The sequence below is a fragment of the Zonotrichia leucophrys genome, chromosome 2 (genome assembly GCF_028769735.1).
Source record: "Zonotrichia leucophrys gambelii isolate GWCS_2022_RI chromosome 2, RI_Zleu_2.0, whole genome shotgun sequence".
In the NCBI taxonomy this organism is placed as follows: Eukaryota; Metazoa; Chordata; class Aves; order Passeriformes; family Passerellidae; genus Zonotrichia; species Zonotrichia leucophrys.
The window spans coordinates 22,495,146-22,520,538 of record NC_088171.1 but is presented as its reverse complement, the minus strand read 5'-3'; the positions used below and the strand labels follow the sequence as shown (position 1 = coordinate 22,520,538).

Sequence of the window (25,393 nt, the reverse complement as noted above, 5' to 3'; positions counted from 1 at the left end):
AGGCACAAAGTTAAAAGGTTCCTTAAAAATGTCAAAGGTGGGAACTTTCCTTCTTTTAAACACAAAAATACTAGATTAGCCTTCACTGAATGTCCCTGACATAGAGGACTCTCATCTTCTAATACACTTATTTATGCACCAGTAAATTAGGTGTCCATTGCTAAGATCCTGGATTGCATTAATGACAATATAATATTAGTGTATTTTTAGCTATATCTTATCTTGATTATTCTATACATTAAGTGCTGTGCAGCTGCCAAAGGCGCCCTTTGAGGAACAGAGAGATTGAAATACAGGAGTGTCACAGATACCAGTAATGACTGCATTCTGCAATGGAATTAAAAGCAGAAACCCAAAGTCACGTGAATTCTCCAATGTCCACTATATATTGTACATTAGAACATTAATGACATGAAGATGCAATAGCCTGCAACATTTGCCTTGTGCTGTATTCTGAGGTTCAGCAATCTTGGACAACCACAACTGTGAGCACATTAATTATGTTTTTAAGTAATTACATTCTGGGTTTCTAAGATGAGTATATAGACTATTTCCTTTACTATTTAATAGTAAAGTATGCAGGTAGAGAAGTCACTCAACTCTGATGGCAGTGGCCCAAAAATCCCCAAAACAAACAAAACAGAGGAAGTTGCTAAAGAAAAACCTCGATAAATACTGAAAACAAACCATTACTTTTAAGAAATCCGCCATCCATCGCATCCCAGTCACTTCTGCCTTCAATTACCTCCTCTCATCCTCTTTTCTCATATTATCCTCTGGCTCAATTCCATCATGATCCTGTTCTAAAACTCCTGATCTGCAAAGGCCACGCTTTTCTTCTGCATTCCTCTGTATGATCATCTTCATTTGCCTTTGTGCATTTCTGAACTCAGGCTTGCATCCTTCTTGTTCAACTTCTGCCCTTTCTGCAGCTAAAGCTTTCATCCAGGAATTAAAGGAATCCAATCCGATTTAATGCAACTTCCTTCTCTCCAGCTTATCTCTCTCTCCCCCCCACCCCTTTTATCTTTATCCGATTCAAATCCAACTACATTGTTTTATATTAATTCAACAACAGTCCTGTTGGCTAGTCTGAATGCACCATCCCATTCAGGAATCTTTGTTTTTCCTGACATGGTTGCTAGTCCTTCACTCACCAAGGACTCTTCTCGAGTGCTTTTACCTCCTCAAAGAAGCATGCTCCCTTAACTAACCCAGAAGGCAGTTAGCTTTGGTTTGAAACCTCTGTTCAAGACCAGTTTTTCTAACTCTCAAATACAGCTATTCAAAGACTATTAGCAATGGACAGAACATGGAGACAGCAAGAGTGTATTTAACCATAAAACAGTCAAAGAGATATGGAAATGTTATTGATGTAGAGGACACTTCTGTTCCCTACTCTTTATATGCCGCTGACTGTTAACTCTTCAGGGCAGGCATGGCGCGTCTCTTCATGTGGGAGGAGAATCCAGCATCTTTCTACTTCATGTGACATTCACCAGACACCCAAAAGCACCATAAAAGTTCACTCTGAAGTTAGTCCATAACTTTGACGAGCACCTTCCTGAAGGCAGCTCCGACACAACCGGAGCACAGCAAAGGCAGCCGTGCTGCTGCTGGTCCATCACCGGCGAGCTGACTCAGATCCCTGGGCAGGGCATGCAATATCCTGCAATTAGGATGTGACCATGCTCTGTGCCAGAATCACAGAAAGTCTCCGCTGCTTCATTCCAGTTCCTTCGGCCTGCTTGGCAATTTATTTTGTCCAAAGCACTGTCAGCTACTGTATCCTTCCATGAGTAACAACCACCAGATACCATGGAAGAGGCTGGGAATATTTTAAGCAGCAGTGGGGAAACTTCTTGATCAAGAAGAAAAGTTGTAGTAGCTTTTACACTTACATCAGAGCTTTTACACATTAACATTAGTTTACTGCGGAGGTTGTTGTGAAGTAAACATATTTAACCCTTTCCAAACCATCCATGCTACTAATATTTTTCTGCTTAGACTAATATTCATACTAACAACTTAACTAGATCAGGATAACTTGAAAATTTCATGAGCTTAATATTTGGTGAATAAAAGCTGAGACATTCAGAATAATGAAACCCATTAATTAGCAGCTTGTTCTGTAAGACCAGTGTTTTAAGTCTAATACTAAAGCTAAATGCAACCATTAAAACAGACATGTCACAAAGTGTGTGAACTTGTGACTTTTTGGGGGTCTTCAAAGAATCCTGAAATGCCTAAAGGAGTTTTTTTTCTTCTTTGAACAAAGCATTATGAACTTTGAGAAGAGTATATTATTGTACCGTAAATATGGTCATCATATCTGAAAAACCTTTACATAGAGTAAATCACATTTAGAGGCAAATACATATGCTATGAAGAGCTTGTTTATTATTTAACAAAACAAAGAGAATGCAAGTTGTCAGTTCTTATACTTCATGGATTATAAAAAAGAAATATGAGACAATTTCTCATCTATTTTGTTTCTTAAACACATGACAGTCAATTAGAAAATGAGGAAACGGAGGCCTGCAATTCATCTTGTATGTCAGCAGTTACCTCAAATGTTCAGATTTTATGTTCTACATCTAATACAATATGGACTTAATGTTTCTTTCCTTCAGATGTAACAGCCATGTACCACCTCAAACAAAAGCGGTCAAGATGAAAATCACAGTATTTTAATACAAAATGAGGTTGTTAAAAGTTATAGGGATTGGGCTCCATATGATCAAAATATGTTTTTTAACACATATAGAGCCAGATTAATGGTTGGACTCGATGATCTAGAGGTCTCTCCCAACCTCAATGATTATATGATTCTATGGAACTTGAAAACACACCCCGGGTTGGGTAGCAAGCAATATGTACGTTAAATCCTGTGCTTAGCTCACATGTTACATTTCAAGCAATTCCCTTCCGATGTACAGTTTCTATTTTTAAAAACACATCCGAGTCCCCAGAACACAAACCCACCCTGCCCACGCTTCAGCCACAAGCCGAAATGAAGCCGCAGCGTTCCGAGCCCCGCTGTCGCAAAGGCACCGCAACTTTCATTTCGGGTGCCCCGGCGGCCGCAGGCAGCGGGCTGTGCCCGCCCGGGCCCGCTGCCGCCCGGGGGAGGGCACTGACAGGCACGGGGACCACCTTAACCAATTCGAGCGCCCTTGCCCAGGACGGGCATTCCCCGCGCTCCTGCGGGAAGCCGAGCGAGCATCGCTTTGCCCCGAGCGTTATCCCCGGCGGTGCAAGCCCCCGTGGCGGAGGCTGCGGGATCTCCGCTCTGCCGGCCCCGCTGCGCGGCCCCTCTGCCCCCGCCCGGCGCTTACCTGAGCCCGCGCCGCCTCGCTCCGCACCCGCGTGCTCAGCGCCGGCCACCGCGCCCCGCCGCCGCCCTCGCCGGAGACCAGCCGCAGCGGCCTGATGCTCTCTCGCTCCGCGAAGGGGCTCTCGCCCCGCTGCCGCCCCGCTGCCGCCGTGGCCGGCCCGGCGCCTCCTGCGCAGGGAGAGGCACTGTCACCCGGCTGCGCCCTCGCCCCCGGCGCGCAGGCTGCAGCGGGGGCTCCGTTTCCGCGGGGCTCCGCAGCAGCCTCGGCGCAGCGTCCCCCCCTCCCCGCCGCCCCCGCCCCAAGCGCGGCGGCTCTGCCCCGCCACCGCCACCGCCACTCACCTGCGGCCGCTGTCAGGGCGCCGAGCGCCAGGCAGAGGAGGCAGGCGGCAGCCCGCATGGCGCTGCCCGCCGCCCCGCTCGCCGCCGAGCGCCGCCGGCTCCGCGCCTGCACGGGCGGGGGGGGCTGCGGGGCCGCGGCTGCCGCGGGGCCGGGGCTGCCGAGCTCCGCCCCGCCGCCGCGCCGAGCCCCCTGCCAGCGGAGGAGATGGCGAGAGCCGGCGAGGCTCCCCGCAGAGCCCGCTTGAAGAGGGAAGTGCTGGGAAATGTAGTCGTTTGCCAGGGCGTGAGGGAGCGGGGCGAGAGCGGAGGGGAAGCCCCGGAGCCCGGGCAGCGCCGCAGGGATTCCGCAGTCGCCCCCGCCCCGTAGGGCCGCCCCGGTACCGCACCGCTCCGGGGCTGCGAGAGAGAACCCCTGCCGAAAACTTGCCCTCACTGACAGCTGCGGGTGAGGGCGGGGGCTCTCCGGGGAGGCAGCCGGGGCGTTTTCCCTCCCTCCCTGCCCGTACCGCCGTCAGCCCCTCTCTCCTCCTTTACGTGCTCATTTTCTGAGCAAACCTTAATTTCATTCTCTACGACATTTTTTGTTCCCTTCTTAAATTTCTACTATCTCCTGGCTCTTTTAACAACGAGAGGATTACAAGGCAGAATCTTTCCTTTCACGTCACAACATGCTCTCCTGGACTAAGCAAGAGGCCGAGGTGTCAAGGAGTCCCCACGATGTCCGTTCCCTGAAACGCGAGAATAATTCTCCCTCAGCGGAGGGATTGGCTGCGTCTGCAACCCAATTCTACACTCCCACCTACCGGGAAGCCGAGAGCAGCAGCGCTGCCTCTCAGCACGGCGTATCCCACCTCCCTTAACAACACATCTTTATGAAAATGGGACAAGAGTGGCGGTCGCCTGAGGCCCCTCTCTGCCCGCCGCTTTCGGAAGGGGCGATAGCAAGGACGGCCATGGCACGCAGCTGAGGTGAGCGCAGAGAGGAGGAGGGATGGCAGGGCAGCGGCCGATGCAGCTCGCTACCGATCCAGGCGAGAGAATACGAAGCCTAACTACCCACTGCAAGGTTTGTACCAGTTGTAAACACATAACAAAGGAGGAGGTGGCATCACAGATAATGCCACTGAAAGCTCCTGTTTAGTGTAGTCTCAAAGATTAAAAGAGCAAACAAACAAACAAAATATCTTAAGACCATTATGCAGATCAACTTCATTTGCACTGCTTGCACTGACAGCAGCCAGGATACCTGGCACGTCCATTTCTGCTCTCTGGAGCGTTTCCCTTCTGCCTTGCACAGCTCCCCGCGGGAAGCACCGTGCTCCGGGCACAGCGGCTCCCCGGAGTCACCCGACAGGGAACGCCGGCACTCCTGGCCCCTTTTCTCTGTAGGGCTTGTCTTACTTACATATATAATCTTATTAAAGGAACCTATTAGAGGATAGATGGAGGAAATTCAGTTTCTCAGAGTTTGTTTCTGTGATATGAAGACAGCCAATGACAATCCAACAAGGTGAAGAAAACAGAAGAGTATTGCATGTGGAAATATACAGCAATTCTGAGGAGAAAGTGGCAAGTAAGTTTTGCGCTGTCCTGCTTATACTGCTGTCAGGTACTACAGGCAAGACACAATACTACCTTAAAGTATCCATTAAGGCCTGAAGCAGCTGCTGAAACAATGCAAAATTAGTTTATAAAACTCTTGTGTGGGGTGTCAAGAAGCCCATGGGTGAGCTGGATAAAGAGAATGAGAAAGTACTATTTATAGCAAAGTAAAAAAATCAGTATTACAATATGATGCTTCAATCTTCTTACGAAAGTCATAAATCCTTGCATTTCAGGCTGCAGCCAATCCCTACAGTTACTTCAGTTAGACCAAACTTTCCCCACTGGCACACTATTTCACAGCTGCTTCTGTCAGTATTTCTGTGAGAATCCACGACATTGGGTATACATTACACCACTCAGCAGCAGATACACAGTACAGTTATACACTCATTTCCTGGATCATACATCACAGAATTCTTTTTTCTCTTGCTCACCAGTGTTCAGATGTAGTGTAGGTGTTACACATGGAAGGTTCACCAACCTAGTGCCAGCCAAAGCTTGGCTGCTTTAAGCTAACTATGAATGCAGAGTTTTATCCAGTCTGGGTCCTCCATGGGTATGGTGAGGTATGATACATATGTTTCATAAATGCAGTTCTTTTTTTAGTATGCCAACTCTGTATTGGTCAAACCCTTCACTAATTTTAAGAATAATATTTATAACTTTTTTTTTCTTTAGAAATACAGCCAACTAATACAAAGATAAAAGCATTTAAAAAGTGTGTGTGCTAGAAGGAATTAGCCAAAACACAGCTGAAAAAGGTTTTACATTCCTCTCCTTGCAAACTCTCTCATTTATATCTTCTACTCTTTGGCTTATTTATTTATCACTTCTGTGGTAAACACTAAAGATTAATTCTCAAGAGAAAACTTAAATAAATTCTGAAAATTTCTATATTATGTCAAAGGATCTAAGTCACTATCTAGATCACTATTATGTTGAAGGATCTAATCTATGTTGAAGGAAGTAAATCCTGATCTTTATGTCTGAAATCCCTTCTTAATTGTACACACTGATTAGAAATGAATGATTTGACAGGCTTAACTCTTCAGAGAACTCTGACAGTGTTTACAGGGATTTTCAGGATGAGGGAAGAGACGAAAATGTTGATTTTATGTTCAGAAAGCTTGATTTATTATTTCATTATATATTTTACATTATCACTACACTAAAAAGAATAGAAGGAAAGTTTCATCTCAGAAGGCTAGCTAAGCTAAGGATAGAATGGAATGAAAACAAAGGTCTGTGGCTCGGACAGAGAGAGAGAGCTAGCTCTGCCGTGAGTGGTGACTAATTCTAAACATCTACATGAGACCAATCAGGGATCCACCTGTTGCCTTCTACAGCAGCAGATAAACATTGTTTACATTCTGTTTCTGAGGCTTCTTAACTTCTCAGAAGGGAAAAAATCCTAAGAAAGGATTTTCACAAAAAGATATCTACAACAGAGAAATATTTAAATCTTATTGGTGGCAATTTCACATTAATTTGGTAAATCAGGCAGTGAACATTGAGATTCACTTCCTAGTTTTACTTTCCTGGGAGTTCCTCAACATTGCTGTGGACTGTGGCAGACTATCCACCTCTGAGTCATGAGCTCTTTCACATCAGGGGACAGATTTTTTCTTCTTCTAGCAACTAATGGAATACCTCATGTTGGAAGAGATCTGTAAGACCCATAAAGTCCAACTCCCTTCTCGTTGTGGACTACCTAAAAACACAACACAACATGGTGTCATCCAATCCTTTAACTCTTCACTTGGGGACTGCTTCCCTGAGGAGCATGTTCTGGTGCCCAGCCACCTCTCAGTGAAGAACTTTGTCCTCATGTCCAATCTGAGCATCACCAGTTGCAGCTGCCTCCCATTTCCTTGTGTCCCATCTCTACTTCCCAGAGAGGACACCAGCACCACCTCCTCCACTGCCTGTAGTACTGAAGGTCACAGTGATAGTCTGGGGTTTGTGGCCAGCTGTCCACATACTCAACAAATACTTAATACTGAATCTTGAAGGGAGATCTCCATTCAACAAAAAAAAAAAAACCAAAAAAAACTCAGAACACAATGAAAAAACCAACACAAAACAAACCCCCAAAAACGCCCACCAAAACCAAGACAAATCCCAAACAAATAAAAATATTATAGACAGCCACCTGAATCTACTTCTTCATCCTCTTATCTTTAACTTCTTTATCCCAAATTAAATTGGACTACACCCAAACCCCTGCTTTCCTTACCAAATCTTTTTATAGTGCTGTATCTGGGGTGCTCTGCATTTATTTTTGATAACTGCACTATCTAAAACAAGGAACTAAAAAGCAACATTTGCAGAATTCAGTAAAAAAACCCAAGTTGTTCATCTTATGTCACCTTCAGAGATGGTAAACTGGTTAATGGACTTAACTCACATTTATCTTCACCTGCTTCAGATTATCAGTGGTGATTCTGTGCTATTACCAACAGGATTTACTTTTCTTTTTGCTATTAAGAACAAGCATAAATAATCTCTTTACAGGGTCCAGAGGACTAGCTATGCTAAGAAATAAATTTTGGTATTAATTTTCTAGTCCACCTACATATATTCTGTGTAAGAAAGTTGTACAATTGCTCTGGATCAATTGGTTGCTAAAATTTCCCCTCATTTGTCTTCAAGAGTGATGATTAGATGCATATAGAGGTTACAGCTAAATCTGAGTGGCAGTAAGCACTTGAAAGAAAATAGCTTATTTTCCAGAAGAATATTTACATGAGATGAAGCATAATGGAAAAAATGAGAGGGATAAAGGGGAGACCATTTCCTGCTGTGATGCAAGTAACATCCAAACTAGTCATGCAAGAAGGATATGAATGCTTGATCACATTTAATTGTAGTTTTATCTTACACTTCACTATTTCAGGAATTTCCCATAATTCTTTACACAATTTAATTGCATGTCCTAAAGTTCTCACATTCTAAGCATCTAGAGAATGAAACTGGGGCAAGGAAATGCTTTCCACCATTGAGTACTCAGTGTAAGACCAAGGTAGACTGTGATTTGATGCTTCTGTGGTACCAACTGTCAACATGATTTAAAAAGCCCAGTGTGAACAGTCTTTATCAGCTCCTGGTGGTTATTATCAGCCAATGGCCCAGAGGCCACATGGACAAAGATTCTCCAGCTGGAGAACATGGAGGGAGAACATGTCCCATGTCTACATGCCCCACTAGTTAGAGCAGCTACCATTTTTTCAACATTGCTTCACTCAGAGGCTGCCACAAGAGCTTCACAGACACCATCACCAGCTACATGAGCTGAGTGTGTCAGAGCTGAGCCTCTTCAGGTGTGGCATGAAGGTGCACACACCCTCACAGGTACATCTAAGGAGCCAAAACCTCAGGCTGTAACTAACTTCCCTGCAATGCTGGAGGGGAAAGCCAGCCCTACAGTCACCTCCTGCTTTGTGCCAAGTGTTCTGCAGCTGGAGGTTGGGCAAGAGCTGCCCACAGGGATGCTGCTGCAGAGCACAGGGCTTACCTGAGTGCATCAACCTCAGAGGTCCCTGCAGAACCTCCCCATGTGTGAGTGGTGGTGGCATTGCTAATCCCCACAGTACTCTGTATGAACAGCCCTGTGCACACACACACACGGATTGGGAACTGCTTCCTCTCCTCCTTACAGTCACACTGTAACTTACCTGAACAGACACAACATTTCTGCTCCTCAGTCACAGAAAGCAAGACAATTCAAAAATGAAGTGCATTTGAAGAAATCCTTATGAAGAAGGTTCAAACTGTAATTATTCAATATCTAATTATCACAAATACATGCAAATAAATCAAGGTTTGCCATTAGAAGTGCAGTTTTAGAAACCAAAGAGGTAGGCCTTGTCTGAACTGTTTGACATTTCCCACAATCACTGCCACATATTTTGAAAATACTCAATTCTCCTCTCTATGAGGAAATCAGAGAGACATGTTCCAGTAACTACCCTTCCTCATTTATTATTTTTAAATTGTAACATAAACACATTCAAACTTTTGTAAAAACTGTGGGAGCTTTTTTTAAACAAGCTTAAAAGATAATAAATACATTTAAATAATTAAATATGCTGAGCAAATCTGTTCTAGAAATAGTTAATAGGCTTACTGTGGCTTGTGATACCAAGTGAACATACGACAAAGTGGACTCTAACACACACTAAAGTGACCAGTAAACAAAATCTGCATCATGACTAGAACTGCTTTTTGCAACCAGTAGCAGCGACTCTCCTAATCTTGTTCTGGGTTACAATGAATAGTCTTCATATTTTAATGACAAACTTCAATTTATTTTTTTTTCCCCTTCAAGATTCTAAAGCCATATTCCAATGTGCTCAAAACTTGTCTTAGCAGTGCCTGTTGAGCTAACATGTTCTAGGACTGCATTTACTCATGCGCAAAACACACACACTGTTTATCTGATGAGTAGATTTACTAACAGTGACATTCACCCTTACCATTGCAGCAATCCTTATCTGTATCAGTAGCCATGCACAGGTGGAGGCCACCAGGGCAGCTAAGGAACCTGTGCCCCAGGGATGGAAGCAGAGACGCAGAAGAAAGAGATACTTACTGGCAGATTAATGCAATGCTTTAGGGGGAAATGCAATTTTTTCTAACTTTTACTTTCAAGACTGAACAAAAAGCTAGGAAGAACCCACATCCAGAGAAACTCCAACCAACCAAAAAAAAAAAACCCTCAAACAAAAAACCCCCCAAAAAAACCCAAACAAAAAAAACCCCAAAAAAAACCCTCCAACTGAACAAAATTATCTCAATAGAAGAAAAACAGCCAAAACACTTGTTCCTAAAATATATTGAACTCACTGAACCAGAAAGCAATCACTAAAGTGTCATTCAAAATGAAGAACAAAGTAACCGCTTCAATCTTTTACTTTCCAGTCCCAGTCCTAGAGTACTATATACTGGTAATTTGCAGGCAAAAAATAAATACAGATACACACATTCAAGATCAAGTCCTCTTCAAAATGTTAATTTTGCTCATTTCTGTAATGGTTTTCTATATTTTCTGGATGTGAATCCAGATCAGAATTAACTATAAATCAAGCCAGAAGTGACCAGTAAGCTGAAGCCAAAAGCAGTCTTCACAGATTGTACATGCAATTACATTAACAGAGGAATAAGGGATGTCACCTTTAAAGGTGACAGTAACACCCTAAGCAGCTACTGTCATTAAGCTTTCAATTCATATCCTCTGTAAAAGAAATATTTTTTATAATTTTCCTCACCTATTCCTGCACTTCAGGCAGCTTTACCTACCCCTCACAGAAAACAGCCTATAAAGGACATACAATAGCCTGCAACATTAAAGCACTTCAACTGTAAAAGCACTGAATCTGAGATTAAATGGGCAAGAGATGAAAATGCAAACAAGTAATTTATGCAAAAATTAATGAAAGTAATTTCTGTGGTTGAGATCTCTTATATGACCTTAAGGCACACTACATGTATTAATAAAGCTTTGTCTCTTGTAATTTTATATTTGTGCCCTCTCATGATTTACAGATATGGAAATTCTGAAAGAAATCAGCTCTGGTAAAGATGTGCATTATTAAAAAATAGTCTTCCCAACTCTCACTTGTGTTCTGAGTTTCTGAGTAAAGCCAATCCCACAGGCTGGCTACTCTGAAAGAAAAATCAAACAAATGACCCAAGTCGGTCAGAAATCTACCTGTCCTGTTGATTTCTTGTTTGTTTTCCCCCAATGAAAACACATGCATCTAACTGCTTTCTTACTAGCTGAAACACACAATAGAAGTAGTTTTAATTTAATAATAATAATACATCAGAGTAGTCCAAGAATGTAATACATCTTTGTTACTGTGTTCTCTATTAAAGCAGTAGAAGAAACAGAAAAGGGAAGCAACCAAATGCCAGCAAAACATCAATAATCCATGAGTAATGGACTACTTGCAGTGGAACATCCAGTTATTTTTAATGTGGTTACTTGGAATGTATCATAGTCAATGAGTTTAGGAAATTACTCTATCTAAATGCAGCAGCATCATGCTTTAACTAGAAATTCATTTAATCCAAATGTGGGGTCAGAGGCTTTTACCAGACACAATAAAGCAGTACCTTTAAAAAAAAACCCCAAAACACATGACCAAAGCCAAACTCAGTTTTATTTTTCTTATTTACATATACAGAAGCTTTTACATTAAAAAACTTGAAAACCAAATAATCTGTACATATAATACAGCAATTTAAGTCTTCATGAATAGAATCTTAAGTTTTCAAGTCAATTTCAAAATCATATTAAATAAACCAGTATTAAAATCCAAAAAATGGGGATGAGGATGAAGAGGAAAATAATGACCACAAAACATTTGCATTCTGCCCTTCACATGTATCATTTATGCTCATTGAACATTTGTTCTCAGTGTAACCTGAAAAACCTCCAAATTCTGAGTTTCTTTCACTTGTCTGAAATAACTCCAATAGGGTCTGCAGCGATGAGCTACAAGTGCTTCTCTTCTCTTCAGGAACACACAGTCCATCTGAATTCTTTACTCGTAACTCCACATTCTGTTTTTGAGTTTCTCTTTTATTCTTCCTCAAATTAAGCTTCACTTTTCTGTGCAGCTTTCCAGACGGTGAACTGTGGGCAGCGCTGGCAGCTGATGCATTAAGTTCTTTGTTCACAGCAGGATCAGATACCTCAGCCTCCAGAACGACATTGTGCTGCATTTGTTGATGATTATCACATACATCGTGATGTTTCTTGACAAATGTAGGATTGGCATCTGCTTTTTTCAAACACTTTGCTGGTAGAACTACTGAATTATTTAATTTTCGTTTTTGCTGCAGTAAGTTTTTGTCTTTTTCACTAAAATCTGTAACTTGGGTATGAGAATTGTAAGTGTCCATTCCTTCCTGAAAACACTGTACCTTCTTTTTACTTTCATCTGGTTCCAGTATTTCCTTGCTGAACAGCTCAGAAGCTTGAGACAAGTTCTCTGTGTACACTTTGTCAGTTTTCTGAAGGGGTGGTTGTATGGAATTTGATGATACAACAGTCTCTGGTAACTTCACAGCACAGGAGCAATCAGTCTTAGTATTTTCATTATTAATTCTGAATTTACTTTTTAGTTCTGAAGGTTGTGATGGGTGAGAATAAAGAACTGAACAGACAGATGCAGAAACAGGGGTAGGTGTTGGCACAGAATTTGGTTGTACTTCTGCAGTCTGGCAATCCAGTTTGAGAGCCTGCATTGCAGTATCCTTCCAGGAGTAAGTTTTCAAAGCAATGCGTTGCCTTTTCAGTCGCTCTTTCAGCTCATCTGGTCTGGTTATCTTTCCAATAATAGGAGAAAAACATCCTGTGCTACATTTTGTCCTACAATGAAATTGTTTAAAAATATTAGCAAACATAAAAATCCCCATGCAACATAACTTGATATGCAACTGATTCTTTACAAGCAGCTGAACTGACAAAGGGGCTTTTGTTTTGACTCCTCAAGGAAAGATATCTTTAGGGTAGCAACATGCTATTTCTACACAAGCAGAGTGCCTTATAGTTTTGATGTTTTCTTACTGATTTCTACAGCTCATGCCATTGCTTTAAAAACACACAATGTAGTGTAGTACTTCAGAAAATCTCAATTTACAGTGGCATTAAGAACAAAAGAAGTAAATTAATAAAATGCAATTACTATAAATACTTACAAATGTTCTATGATATTTACACACAAAATTAGTATGATTTTCTTGACAGGATTTCAAGCCTAACAACTTTGAGTATTTTGAAACCACAAAAGAAATAAAGGCTTGCTTTCATTAGTCTATCACTTGTTTGATTCTATTTGCATTTCCTTTGATTTCACTAAGAACATATTTATTTAAAAAAAGCAAGTAATGAAGAAATAAACAAGAAAGTTATTCCTTATCTCCTGACTCATTTCCAAAAAATCAGAGCAACCTTGAACAGTGTTACTGCTTCACATAACAAAGACCCTGGTGCCTACAGCCCAAGACACCAAACAAGCCTTTCTTGCCCTTTCAAGCTCTTGAGCACAAAGAAGGCAACTTTGCTTTCTCTGTCCTCCACAGGCAGCACAAAAGCAAAGAGGCTGAAAGTACAGGTAGGAAGTTTTTCCACAGGTAAGGAGACCAGGCTGACCAATTTGCTGTCCTTAGACAAAGCAGTCAGAACAAGATGTCCAGACATTGCTGTATTTGTTAGCAATATTTCAGTACAGTAGATTTTGTATTACAGGAGCTGAACATAAGTAGAACTTCTGGCAACTTTCAGTCTCAACTTTCTCTAATGTCATCTGCACTTTTAATTTTTTTTCCTGAGTTCTGCTTTACAGAACTGATTTGCCACATACAACCTCACAGAACATTTCCATAATTTATTTCAGCCTTGAAAATATGAATTTATCCTGTTCTATTCAAATCAGGAATGACAAAACTAACATTATGTTCAGTGCCCTGACTCACAGAGTCTTCAGAATTTACAATATGTAACTCACCTTTTTATTTTTCCTGTCTCATCCTCTTTGTATGCAACAAACTCATAAGCTAACTTTGAGATTATATCATCAACAACTTTATACTGTGTGCTTTGTGCAAAATTTCGGTGCCGCTCACTTTCAAGATGCTGCAATAAAGAAAAAACATGAAATAAATCTAACATTACAGATATCAATAAACAAATCCAGAGCACAACAAGGAGCAAGTAAATATCATTAGTTTACTACCAGCATCTCTAAGACATGAATTACTAGTGCCTACAGCTGTCAGAGACAGATTTTAATTCTTAACTGCCGCTTCTAACATAGGAAAAAATACTACTTTGCTGGTTATTCAGAAAAATATTTTAAAATAAAAAATTACAGAGAAACCTCTGGTGATACCACACTAAAGAGATATGATGGTGTCAAAGCATACACTTGACTTTTCACGTACTGTTTGCAGATCTTCATATTTCTTCCCACAACATTCACAATATCCTCTCCTTTTTCTGTCCTTCTGAGGAAATGGAGCAGGCATTCCACAATCCTTGTCACTGTTTATTTTGTTTCTGTTAAGAGAAGATTAATGAGTCTTAAACATGGAACTGAGTGCTCAACTTGCCCCTCACAGTGGGTTCATTTTTACCCACTTAAAAAAGCCACTCCCAAAAAAAACCTTTATTTCCCCTTAAACTATTTACATTATTTTAGTCAGTACTTAAAAAACCTAAAGAGTTATAGTTAGATTTAAAATCCAACAAACAAAACCCAGAAACATTTACTGCAAGAAGACAGGCAGACCCAGTGGAATTATATGTAAGCATAGAACATCCAGGTTAGTATAGACATACTACTATCATTCACTCAGAATAAATAATACAAAATTGCTAAACCAATAAAAGTCAAAGGACATTTAGAAGTCTCTGTGCACAGCTGATAAAACACAAACTAGAAACAGCAAGAAAAAAAAAGATTTTAAGATTTTAACACCTACTGTTGGTTGCACATAATTAGAATATGCTGACCAAATGCCATTTTGTCCTGTTTTTCTAGGTAAAGGCTAAGTGAGAATGCAAAAAAATGAACCTAAAGTTCTGCCTGGACATTAAAATATGAAGAGATTTTCAACAGCTGCTCCAGGATCTTCAGCATCCCTGTCTGAGAAGAACTACTGCTTGCTGCAATCTACTATTAAACCACCTACAGTTGACATGCCAGCAGTAAAGCAAAGCCATCAAACTCTACTTCCCTCGACTTTGAAGGAATAGTTCCATCTCCCTGTTTAGCCAAAAATCACTGACAGATTTTACCAAGTATCTGCATAGATGTAAGCTCAGGACTTTACATCTAAAAATCTGTCGTGAAAAATGTCATGCTTACAAAGCACAGCAATGTATTGTTAACATCCTGCCCCAGCATTTCTTGGGCTCCCCAGGCCAGGGAACTCTTAAAGAGTGCTTTAACTGTTGTTACACCAGCCTTCACACCTTCCCTCTGGAAACAGTCAAACTCAGAGAGAACCAGGCAAGCAGGACTGAAGCAATAGAATGCATCATCTGAAGATTGAATAAAGCTGCAGCTCTTGCCCAATGCAGAAGCAAGCAGAACTAACAACTTTGCTTCAACAAGTTTTTCTTCCAGGTAAAAACAAGTGAACATTCCCCCTGCCCCCAAAACTGACACTGTTTCATACTCAGCAGGTGAATGTGACCATTCTCCCACCTAAGCATCTCTTTGGTATGTGCCCACGTGAAGTATTAATTAGGAATATTTATTCAAATATAAATCTTGAATTTTTTAATATATCATGTTCCTTAATCCATCCAAACAGAAACTGTCTTTTTGGGATTTTTTATGCTTTAAGAAGAATGGGCTTTTCCAATATCCTCTGAAGAGACACAATCAGAAATAGCCTTATTAATACAGCAGTAACCCCTGCAACATATGTCTTTTGCCTTTTCATACTGCTATCTTCTTTGCAATTAAAAGAAAAACATTAAAAAAAAGCTTCATGGCAATATCAGCTGAAACCTCCAGCACTGTGTTACGGTCAAGACTGGACAGAACTGTGGAGAAGCCACTTCATGAAGAAAACAGGTATCACAGCTAAGTAAGTCTCCAGCCACAAGGACAGAAAAGCAGCAACTTACTAAATACAGAAAGTTCCACATACAGCAAAGCTACCCTCCACATAAATATAGTTCGTCTCTCACATGAATTAATTTTAGAAGTCAATGAAAAAAGCAGGTATTAAAAAATTTTAAAACCCCACTGATTCACAAAAACCAGTTAATTACAACTCTTAAATAGTTTCAAATCATAAAATTGATTTGCTGAAGTTCTAACTGCATCTGTAGTGCTCAAATCGGGCCTGAATGCCAAAATGTATTACATAAACTCTTGCTGTAAAGCCAGCTGCAATTCCACTGGGAAGCTGGCATCCACGTTTCATCTTTGAAGAGCTGAAGCAGTATTAGCAGGCTATCTAATTTCTATGAATTATCAACAATGGGTAGGCACTGTGATTGAACAGCATTGCTTTAAAAAGTTCAACTACTTATTTCAGCGCTTTATGGACAAATACAAAAGAAGTCTTAAGAAACCCACTTCCTGTGAAATACTTACTGAACAGCATCCAAGATGAGGACAAAGAAGAAACCAGTGGGAGAAAGGAAAGAAATATCTTATGTTGACCCACAGTGAAAGGAGAAGGCCACATTTTTGGATGTATGCATCTGTGTGCCCAAAAAAAGGACTAAAGACAGGATAAAGAGGGTACAGATAAAAAAGACACCAACAGTGCAGTAGATAGATACATTGATAAAACATGGCTAATAGTCTAATAGTATTACATAACACAGAAAATTAGAAGTTGACAAATTATTTTAGTACACTAATTTTTTTAGTCATGGGATAATTCAGAGAACAAATCTCTCCTCTACCCACACTTCAATAAAATAAAATTTTCAACAAACCTTTCCTTAGACTGAGTGTGCTTTTGACCAGGATACTTCTTATCCACCTCAAATGGGCTATATGGCTTTGGAACACAATAGTTCAGAAATGGAAAACTCAGTAACTGCAGATAAAATGGTCGGTACTGGCTGTATTAACACAAAACAAGTGCATGAGAACCATCAAAAATGGAAAAGGGCTTCATTGCATACATTACTCCAGGTCCACAATACTGAATAAGTGTTTCTCTTTTACACATGACATACACAGAATGCTAAACAGATAAATATCTTAGAATAAGTCATTCATTTCTTCCTTGATACTTTCCTTCAGTTTCCATAGCTGTCTTACACATTCCTTGGCATATGACTTGTGTGCCTATTAGTTCTTGTGAGTTGGGTTACCAATAAACCCAAGAACAATCTGGACAACACTGCATTTGTGCTCCTGAGAAGTAGCTACAGTAGTTCCCAACATCCAATGCTTTTAAAATTTATTTTGGCATTTTCTTAAAAAAAAAAATCAATTCACCATTCACCATATTAAAACAGACCTTCTACAGAAAAACAATATTCCTGTACACCACTCTGTACATTCAGATACTAGAACAACCACACCAGTGCTCTGAATAGATTAAAAACTGCCAGAACAGGACATGTCAAAAGTCACACACTGAATAACCAGTTGACTGAAATGCTGATGGTAGAGTTCAGTCTGATTTTTGTCCCCACATTACTATTATAAGCTACCCAGGCAAAACTACAAGAGCAAGTTTGGAAAACATAATACACCAGTGAAGCATCACCTTCTGCTTCTGAACTGCTTCTTATGTTGCACAAACATTACAAACCATTATGTTACATAAATATTTAGAAGTGTTTCAAGTGTTTTCACTACATTATGAAATTCACATATATTTATATATGAATTTCTTCTCCTTACAAGTCTGTTGGTCCAGTTCTCCCCACTATCCACACGTCCCTCATACCTATTGCCAACTCACAGTGTACAACCAGGTTTAGATGATTTTTTTTTAAAACAGGAAAGTGTCAGAGATATCAGGTCAAAGAATTTAGTGCTTATAAACAACACCATAACTCAGAAGTTACTTAGGAATTTAAAGGTGCAAATTATGCTGTGCAGAACCACACTTTTTTTACAATTCATTCTTCTCTCAACTTCTGGCTAACTGACATTTTCTTACACAACAAAGACTGACTGATTACAGGACCAGAAAGATGTGAAACTTTTCAAGGCTGAAAGTATCAGACCTCATACAAGTGGATATTGAAATCAGATTAATAACCTTCAATTTTTCCTTTAAAAAGAAATGACTGAACAGGAAATTAAACCTAGTTTCAATTTATTATTTTAACTAACATCTTCACTTTCCTTACATCTAAAGAGTCTCAGCAGGAGATGAATGTAATTGAGCTGGAACTACAGGAGCGGAATTCAGTATGCAAAGTTTTGCATTACAAGATTTGGATCTAAGGAAAGATGTAAAGGTTCATGATTCCCTTTCATTCCTTGGTAGGAAGTAACCCAAAGAATCCATCCTCATGATCTACAAACTGGAGTTACTCGTTCACTTGCCACTTCCTTCACCTTACTGCAAATATTCCCTACTATACTTCTACTTGCTCAATTTCATTTGGCAGCTAAAGACATTTGCATGTCTCTTGCATGACTCTTGACATCTGAAGTCAGGAAGTTGAAAGGAACTGAGATTTAAGGACACACTTCCTCAAGTAATTCTGAATTACTCAGTTTGAGAACCACATTATCAAATGCATGAAGAGAACACTTACCAACTCCTATCTTCCACTCTGATAAATGGACTTTTCAGTCTACCTGCTCAAAGGGGGAGAAAAGGAAATCAATAGAGAAATACCTTTCATCATGTATCAAGTTGCTCCAGTAGCTTAATAAATAAGCAGACTTTATTTTAGGACTCATTATGTACAGGTTTTGACAAACTCTTGATTTCCATGACGTTTCTCTACATGCTTTTCTTGGACATACAAATTGGAGTACAGCACCACATTTGACCACAGAAGAACTGTAGCACATTTCTAAGCATTCAGAAAATGAATCAAGCCAAAAACCTCTATAATTGTTGCAGTACTTACTTTTTGACTTTGGAGCAGTAACGTGTTTTCCCTATTGAAAAAAGAGAGATGGTATAAAATCCCTGTGAGTATTATTCTGCACTGTACTTGAAGATTTAGCTGTAGATAATTTAAGTTATGAGTCTCCCTGTGTTAATCATGACCTCATACACTCAAGATGAATTTTTAAGGAAACTAAGCTCATTAGTACTTTGAAACAAGACAACATGTTTCCCAAAGAAATATTTCTTGCTACACTGAAAAGAAAGTGCTCTCCTTCAGATGCCTCAATTTATTTTTCTAAAATCAAATCAAAACAAAGAAACACAGGTAAATTTATACATTTACTCCCTCCACCCTGAAAATACCTTGCCATTGCTGAAAGTTCAGTCTTTAATACAGATAACATTTTTACAACACTTTGTAAATCCTAATTAACTGCAAGCTGCAAAATGCCACCAAAACCTGTAGAGCAGCAAGTATTTCCAATTAAGACAATTGTTTTCATTTGAATGGGTTTACACAGGCTGCATCTTTTATTATTTTTAGCAATGAAGACTAAAATGCAGAAGAATAATTTTGTCTTTCAAAAAAAGTGAAGTTCCTTTCAAGTATCAGCTGTTAAACGTAATTGATTCTGGTAAAAGTACAAACTCATTTTATACTATTTGCAAAAAATCCTCACCTGCTATCCATGTACACAGTGATGATTTAGCAGAGGATTTTATGTGGCCTCAAGAACTAGCCAATATTACATTCCAAAACAACATAACACATGTTGGGTAGTTTGGTTCTGTTTATTTATCAGACCCCGTGGTTAAACCAGACAATTGTGCAAATTACAGAGCAACTGCAGCACACAAGAGCTACAAGCTTTAATGCCTCACTACATCACAGACTAAAATCCTGAGAAAAGGGGATTTTCCCTTTCTGCCAACTCCACATACTTGGCAAATTAGCTTCAAGATGCTTTATGCTCGTTCTCTATGAAGGAAGAGTTGCAGATTCCTTATAGAGACAGCTTCTCCAGGAAACATAACTATGATTTTTCAAAATAGCCCATCAAAATGAAAGAACTTCTAATCACTGTGTCACAGTGAAAATTATACAAGGCAACTTAGCTGCCATCTACATCATACTAAAACAACAATACATTTTATTAATTACTTCTGAGGTGTGCAGAATGGAAATTTCAGACACTTCAGCACTTCTGACTCTCAGATACCCTTTGCAAGAGCACAGCTCTACACACTATAGAATCAATGCTACTATTAAAGTTATTTTTAAATAATGTTGAAATATACAGCATATACTTTGTATTATCCAAGATGGTTTTAAAATCAATTCACAAGACATACTAGTCTGTGAAAAACTGGAAATGAGCAACACCTTCATTAAAATAAAATCCACAAGCTTCACAGTAGGCAGTCCTCAGTACTTTGTGTTTTCTTAGCTAACGAAACAAATGGCATTTTTATAAATGGCAGAGAGGCACTTACCACATCTTTAGAAGAACTGCCTGCTCTTTTGATGAGATAGAGCTCCCTTTTCTTTTGTTCAATGCAATTCTTAACATCTGGCAAAAAGTGGGAGAATTATACTCAGTTGGCTCAATTTTTGTATGTCTGACAGAACTTCTAATATTTTAAATTCAATAAAAGCCATTAAATGAATGTTACACGTTGAAGTCAGCAAAAATATTTACCATCAATATGAAGTATCTTCACTCCCCAACTCAAAGCATTGGATAGTATACTACCAGAGGGGATTAAGTCCTGCAAGCGAAAAACTATATTAATAATCTTAAACAATGCATAGTAATTACTTAAAATAATTAAAAATATAACATATGATATGAAAGCTGAGAATAAAATGAAGATGCTTTGCTTCTAGCCAAAAGAATATCACTCTCCTAGACTCCTCTTCTGTCTCTCTCTGTATTACAGCACTTCACCATCAAAAGAATACATTTAACCTTCAGAAAACCAACACTGCTCTTTATGGTCACATTCTACAGCAAGATCTGGAGACTGTGAATATATACATTAACTTCATGAGCACCTCTCAAATGCTGGTTACATTAGCAATCCTAACAAATGTTACTACTTTTCCTAAAACTCCACAGACTTTCAATTCTTCAGAAGTAGCCCCAAAACATACCTGACACTGCACTTAGGACAATCCTCAATTTCTGCCTGAGTATTCCATGACTCACTTCTCTCTAGAATCACTAAGTGCACTTATGCAACTGCTTGTTTTCTAGAAAAGCAAACCACCAAAGCTCTGAAGCACAAGTTTGCTGATTATTTGGCTTACCTGTTCTTTGATTGCCTTTTCAACCAAGGACTTTCCTCTGCTCATACGTACCTACATTAAAACAGAAACACATTTGTAGTGAGGAGAGATAATTCACATTGCTCTTAACAAATACATGTTAGCTACAAGGGTCTCCTTTTGTTCACTCTACTGCCAATTTTTCAATAATGTGTATCTTTCTCACAGGATTACGGTTGATACAGTGAAAAGGAAAAAACCCAAAACCAAGAAAACCCCAACAAGTAATGATTTTCAGCCAAAGAAGGCCACTGCAATGTTAGTGCTGGAACAAAGCACATGGTGGGAATAAGCAGCCAGTGACACACACACTAAAAGATGAGGTTTCATCAGCTGGGCTTGTGAAAATTATATTCATGAATATAATCACAGCCTCTGTCTTATCCCGTGCTTTTCAATCACCACTGCATTTCCTTTTTCCACTTTTTGCTGTTCATTCATAATGAGCTGCCGTTACCTACCCAGGTTGTTCACAAAATAAGGTGACCTCTCTCATGCAACACAAAGACCAGCCTGCAGCCTGGTCATGTTTCTAAATAAGCACCATATACATAGTACAGCTAATGATTTTCAACTGCATTTTGAAAGGATACAAGACTTGCCCATGTAAGAAACTTCACATAAACCTTCATAAATTCAGATACTCACTGTTGCAATTAATGTGATTCCCTAAGAAAGAGGTAAGAAAAACTTAATATTCATAATGCTCAATTTTATTCCTACTACTATCAGAGAGTGTTTCTGCCGATGTCAGCATTAACAACATAAATCAGCCAAATTTTAATAGGCTGTGTTGCTAAAGAGACAGAAATCACTGGATGTGCCTGATCCAGCTGTCAAACACGACATCAGTGTTGTAAGTCAGACATAGTAAATTAGAACATATTTGGGTATACTCTCCTTATTTGCAAAAATTGATCCTTTGTAAAACAAGTTCCAACAAATTTGCTGAATTATTTTGAGTTAGTTAAGTTTAACAAGTTAGCCTGAATAAATTTAAAAGAATGTTTCAAAGAAAAATGCCTATTCACCCAAGGAACTGCTGCCACCTTTAGGAAACAAAATCAGAGAACAACTGTAGGAGCATATCCCATGGACTGCACCTGATTTGCAGTATTATTACTAAGAAACTTACTGTATCTGCTATCTTGAATGAACTGCCATCATGTCGATCTTTTCGGCTGCTAGGATGAGGTGAACCATTTCCTCCATTAGGTGCAGATTCTGGACTAGGAACAGGAGAAATCTGGCCAAGAGTTGGTGCAAATTTTGCCTCCTTTTTATTTGTCACCAGATAGTTGATATCTTTACTAAGAAAACTCTCCACTCTCTAAATATAAAGATATAAAGCAAGTAATATTTTCAGGACAATAGATCAGTAACTCAACTGTACATTGAATATTTTAAAGGAAAGTGATAAAACTTCTCAAACAATTAAGTTCAAAAACACTGAGTTAACAAGAAAATATTTTCTACATATCTGGATGACAATGACAATTAAGTTGTACTAGCACCTTACCAGTCACAAATTCTAATTTGTAATTTAAATTTCTTCATTTTGTAATAACTATTAAAAGAGCTTTGCTTTGTTCTGGTCATTATAATTTTATACTACCTACCTGTAATACTTTACAATTACAAGAACGCAAAGACTGCATTAAGGAATAACATATTAATTTAAGAAAAGCAACTCTCTAATTTTATGTAACAGAAATTACACAGAAGGGTTCAGAGAAACTTAAAGACAGGTGTTTGCAAATGGGATTTACAGGCTTCAAGAAGCTATAAATTCACTGAGTTTAGGACCAGCAGAAAAACTAAAATTTCAGGATAGCTATCATGTTTCCCACCTACATTTTCCACAACATTTCTCAAAAAGGTAAAGTCTCAAGTAGATTCATATTCTCCTACTCAGCAATATAAAAATGTCATAATTCTGAGTTTACTCCTCCACTTTGCTCTTTCAGTCTCTTTCATTGCCAACTACAGTGTGACCAACAGCCAAGTGCCTCGCTATTTCATGTCAGATTGTACAGTTTGAGGTATTTTCCTCTTTTCCACTCATCACTGTGGAAAGTACAATCACACAACTTGAAACTGTGCATTTCAATTCTGCTCTATGGATCTTTTACAGAAGCAGGATACACAGAGAGAGGCACTTCTAAGTGCCCTCCACACAAGTATTCTGTACTTGCTTGTATCAAAGAGCTCCCTCCATACAGAAAGAAGAATTAGGAAAAAATTATTAAGATGTTTATAAAATTTATTGTTTAAGAGTATTCAAAAACAGTCACTAAGATACCCTGTGCAAAACATTGTTAGGGAAGTTGCTGACTTACAGAAAACAGATACAAAACTCTTCCTTTAGTCTTTTTCAGGTTCAGCTGAACACTGTGAGTTGTAACATGTAAACATGTCAATACAGTCAGAAGCAGCAGAAGAAAAATCACCTTGAACAACGAAACCTTATGAATTTGGATAAAATCTTAAGCCAGGTGAATAATCAACTGTAAACAAAACTGCCTAATAAGAACTTTTGTTCCAATCAGGAAAGCAGCTTCTCTTGAAAACCCACAGAATAGTTTGCTGATAAGCTCCTTAATTTGGATTAAGACAAAGATGGAAAAATAAGACACCACCTCAGGTAACTACAAGTAATATTAAAATGCAGTCATAAAGAACACAAAAAAGGCATTCAACATGTGCACATTTCCTTCTAGGTTCATGTAAGTCTCTATAATTAACTTACCCCTCCCAGCTCTTTGAGGTCCTTTCCTAACTTTTCAGAGATCACATTTGATGGGATATCGAGGTAAAACACTTTCCCAGTGAGCGGCTTAAATTTGAGTTTCTCCGGTTTTCCTGTGTCTTTCTTCACATTCTTCAGGGAAGATCTTATCTTTTCTGGTTTTCCTTGTATTGCATCTTCTGGGAAAAAAAAAAAAAAAAAACCCAGGCAATTTAAACAGAACTGGACTTTGGTTTTATTTTTGAAAAGGAAAATTCCTAAATTATGGAAATGGATGGAGCAAGCTTGCATAGAAAGGCTTGGGCTGGAAGGAACCTTAGAGATCATTTAATTTTAACCTCCCTGCCATAAACACGGACACCTTTCACTACACCACGTTGCTCAAAGCACAATTACACATATTGGTTTTACACTGGTTTTTCTTCCTCACTCGCTTAATCCTAGTTGTTTCTCTTTTGGAGAAGCTCAAGACAATGAGAGCTGCCACAGGAAGTGAGCAGGCCTCTTCTGGAGACAAAAAGGCAACATGCAAAACAGTCCCTCCGTTAGGGATTGATTCCTTCCCTCCCTGAAGGAGTCCCAGGTAGGCAAGGGAGCAGAACCACTACTCGTGCTGCAAAATCCTCTAGGGCTTATGAGCACACTAAGGAACAGAGGAACAGCACTCAGTTTTGTAGGATCTGGAAGACAAAAAAAACTAGAAAAATAAGAAAATTAGGAGATTGGTGCAACTGATCCAGAATCTAAACAGAAAAGATGGATGATAAGCAAGTGTGCAAGGAAAATTCTGTAATGATCACCGACTAAATACAGCGTCATACTCACAACACACACGCCAGGACTGTTTAAAAATTAACACTCTAAACGCTGGAATTAATTGGAGCACGCAGATTAAACCTCTCAAGGATAATCTAAAGTTTGGAGCGCATTAACACGACTGCAATAGCAACGAAGAGTCTCTCTCGCAAAGGGGGTGCGTTCTCACACTGGGCCTAAGGAGCCCTCCACACAGACACCAGAGGAGCCCGAGGGAGCAGCTGGCCCAGCGGCGGCCCGGCCATGTCCCACACACCAGGGGCACGCTCGTACGAGTAACTCCCACAACACACGAGGGCCCTTCCAGCCGCCCCCGCTCCAGCGCCAGCCCGAGGGCGGCCGGGGCCCAAGCCCGGCACGAGGCGGCGGCGGCGCCTCACAGCCCCAGCCGGGATGGCGGCACCGCCTGAGAAAGGCCCGACCGGCGGCAGCTCCCCGGCGCTGCCCACAGCCCCCCGCCGCTTACGGGGACGCGCTCCTTTGTCGGCGGCCTCGGCAGCGCTCGGCTTCATCTTCCCGCGGAGTCACATCGTGCTCTGCTCCGCCGGCAGCCCCGATCGGCACAGCCGCTCCACGCCGCCTTCCCGCCTCCGCCGCAGCGGCTGCTGCGCCCTCACCAACTGCCCGCGCGGGCCGGCCCCTCCCG

At 40.1% G+C, this 25,393-nt stretch overlaps 2 protein-coding genes across 13 annotated transcripts in view; both read right to left on the bottom strand.

The window, feature by feature from the left end:
- The window catches only part of ADAM22 (ADAM metallopeptidase domain 22), a 132,701-nt gene extending 128,889 nt beyond the window's left edge, over window positions 1-3,812 (bottom strand). For all 11 annotated transcript variants that reach the window (XM_064704237.1, XM_064704241.1, XM_064704242.1 and 8 more), the window contains exons 1-2: window positions 3,680-3,812; window positions 3,339-3,505 (exon numbers count right to left, since the gene is read on the bottom strand). In XM_064704237.1, the coding sequence (XP_064560307.1) occupies window positions 3,339-3,505; window positions 3,680-3,737 (225 nt within the window). In that variant the 5' untranslated portion in view covers window positions 3,738-3,812. The remainder of the gene's footprint in view (window positions 1-3,338; window positions 3,506-3,679) is intronic.
- A 7,617-nt stretch (window positions 3,813-11,429) lies between these two features.
- On the bottom strand, window positions 11,430-25,388 carry DBF4 (DBF4-CDC7 kinase regulatory subunit). Of its 2 annotated transcripts, none has more exons than XM_064704229.1 (12): window positions 25,214-25,388; window positions 23,932-24,110; window positions 22,318-22,512; window positions 21,165-21,215; window positions 20,554-20,623; window positions 20,348-20,424; window positions 18,870-18,900; window positions 18,549-18,594; window positions 16,758-16,886; window positions 14,237-14,351; window positions 13,801-13,928; window positions 11,430-12,662 (listed from the first exon to the last, which is right to left on the bottom strand). In XM_064704229.1, exons 1-12 carry the CDS (start codon window positions 25,257-25,259, stop codon window positions 11,597-11,599), a joined length of 2,133 nt encoding a protein of 710 aa, XP_064560299.1. In that variant the 5' UTR covers window positions 25,260-25,388; the 3' UTR covers window positions 11,430-11,596. The 2 variants fall into 2 exon arrangements, with proteins under 2 accessions (XP_064560299.1, XP_064560301.1); XM_064704231.1 differs by having other exon boundaries at window positions 18,549-18,591.
- Between the last annotated feature and the right edge of the window lie 5 nt (window positions 25,389-25,393).

Coding starts and splice junctions, on each gene's coding strand:
- DBF4 (XM_064704229.1), bottom strand. CDS start 25,259: ATGAAGCCGAGCGCTGCCGAGGCCGCCGACAAAGGAGCGCGTCCCC. Junction 21,216..22,317: donor CATTCAAGATAGCAGATACA/GTAAGTTTCTTA, acceptor GTTTTAATGTAG/GTACGTATGAGCAGAGGAAA. Junction 20,425..20,553: donor GAAGATACTTCATATTGATG/GTAAATATTTTT, acceptor ACTTTTTGCCAG/ATGTTAAGAATTGCATTGAA.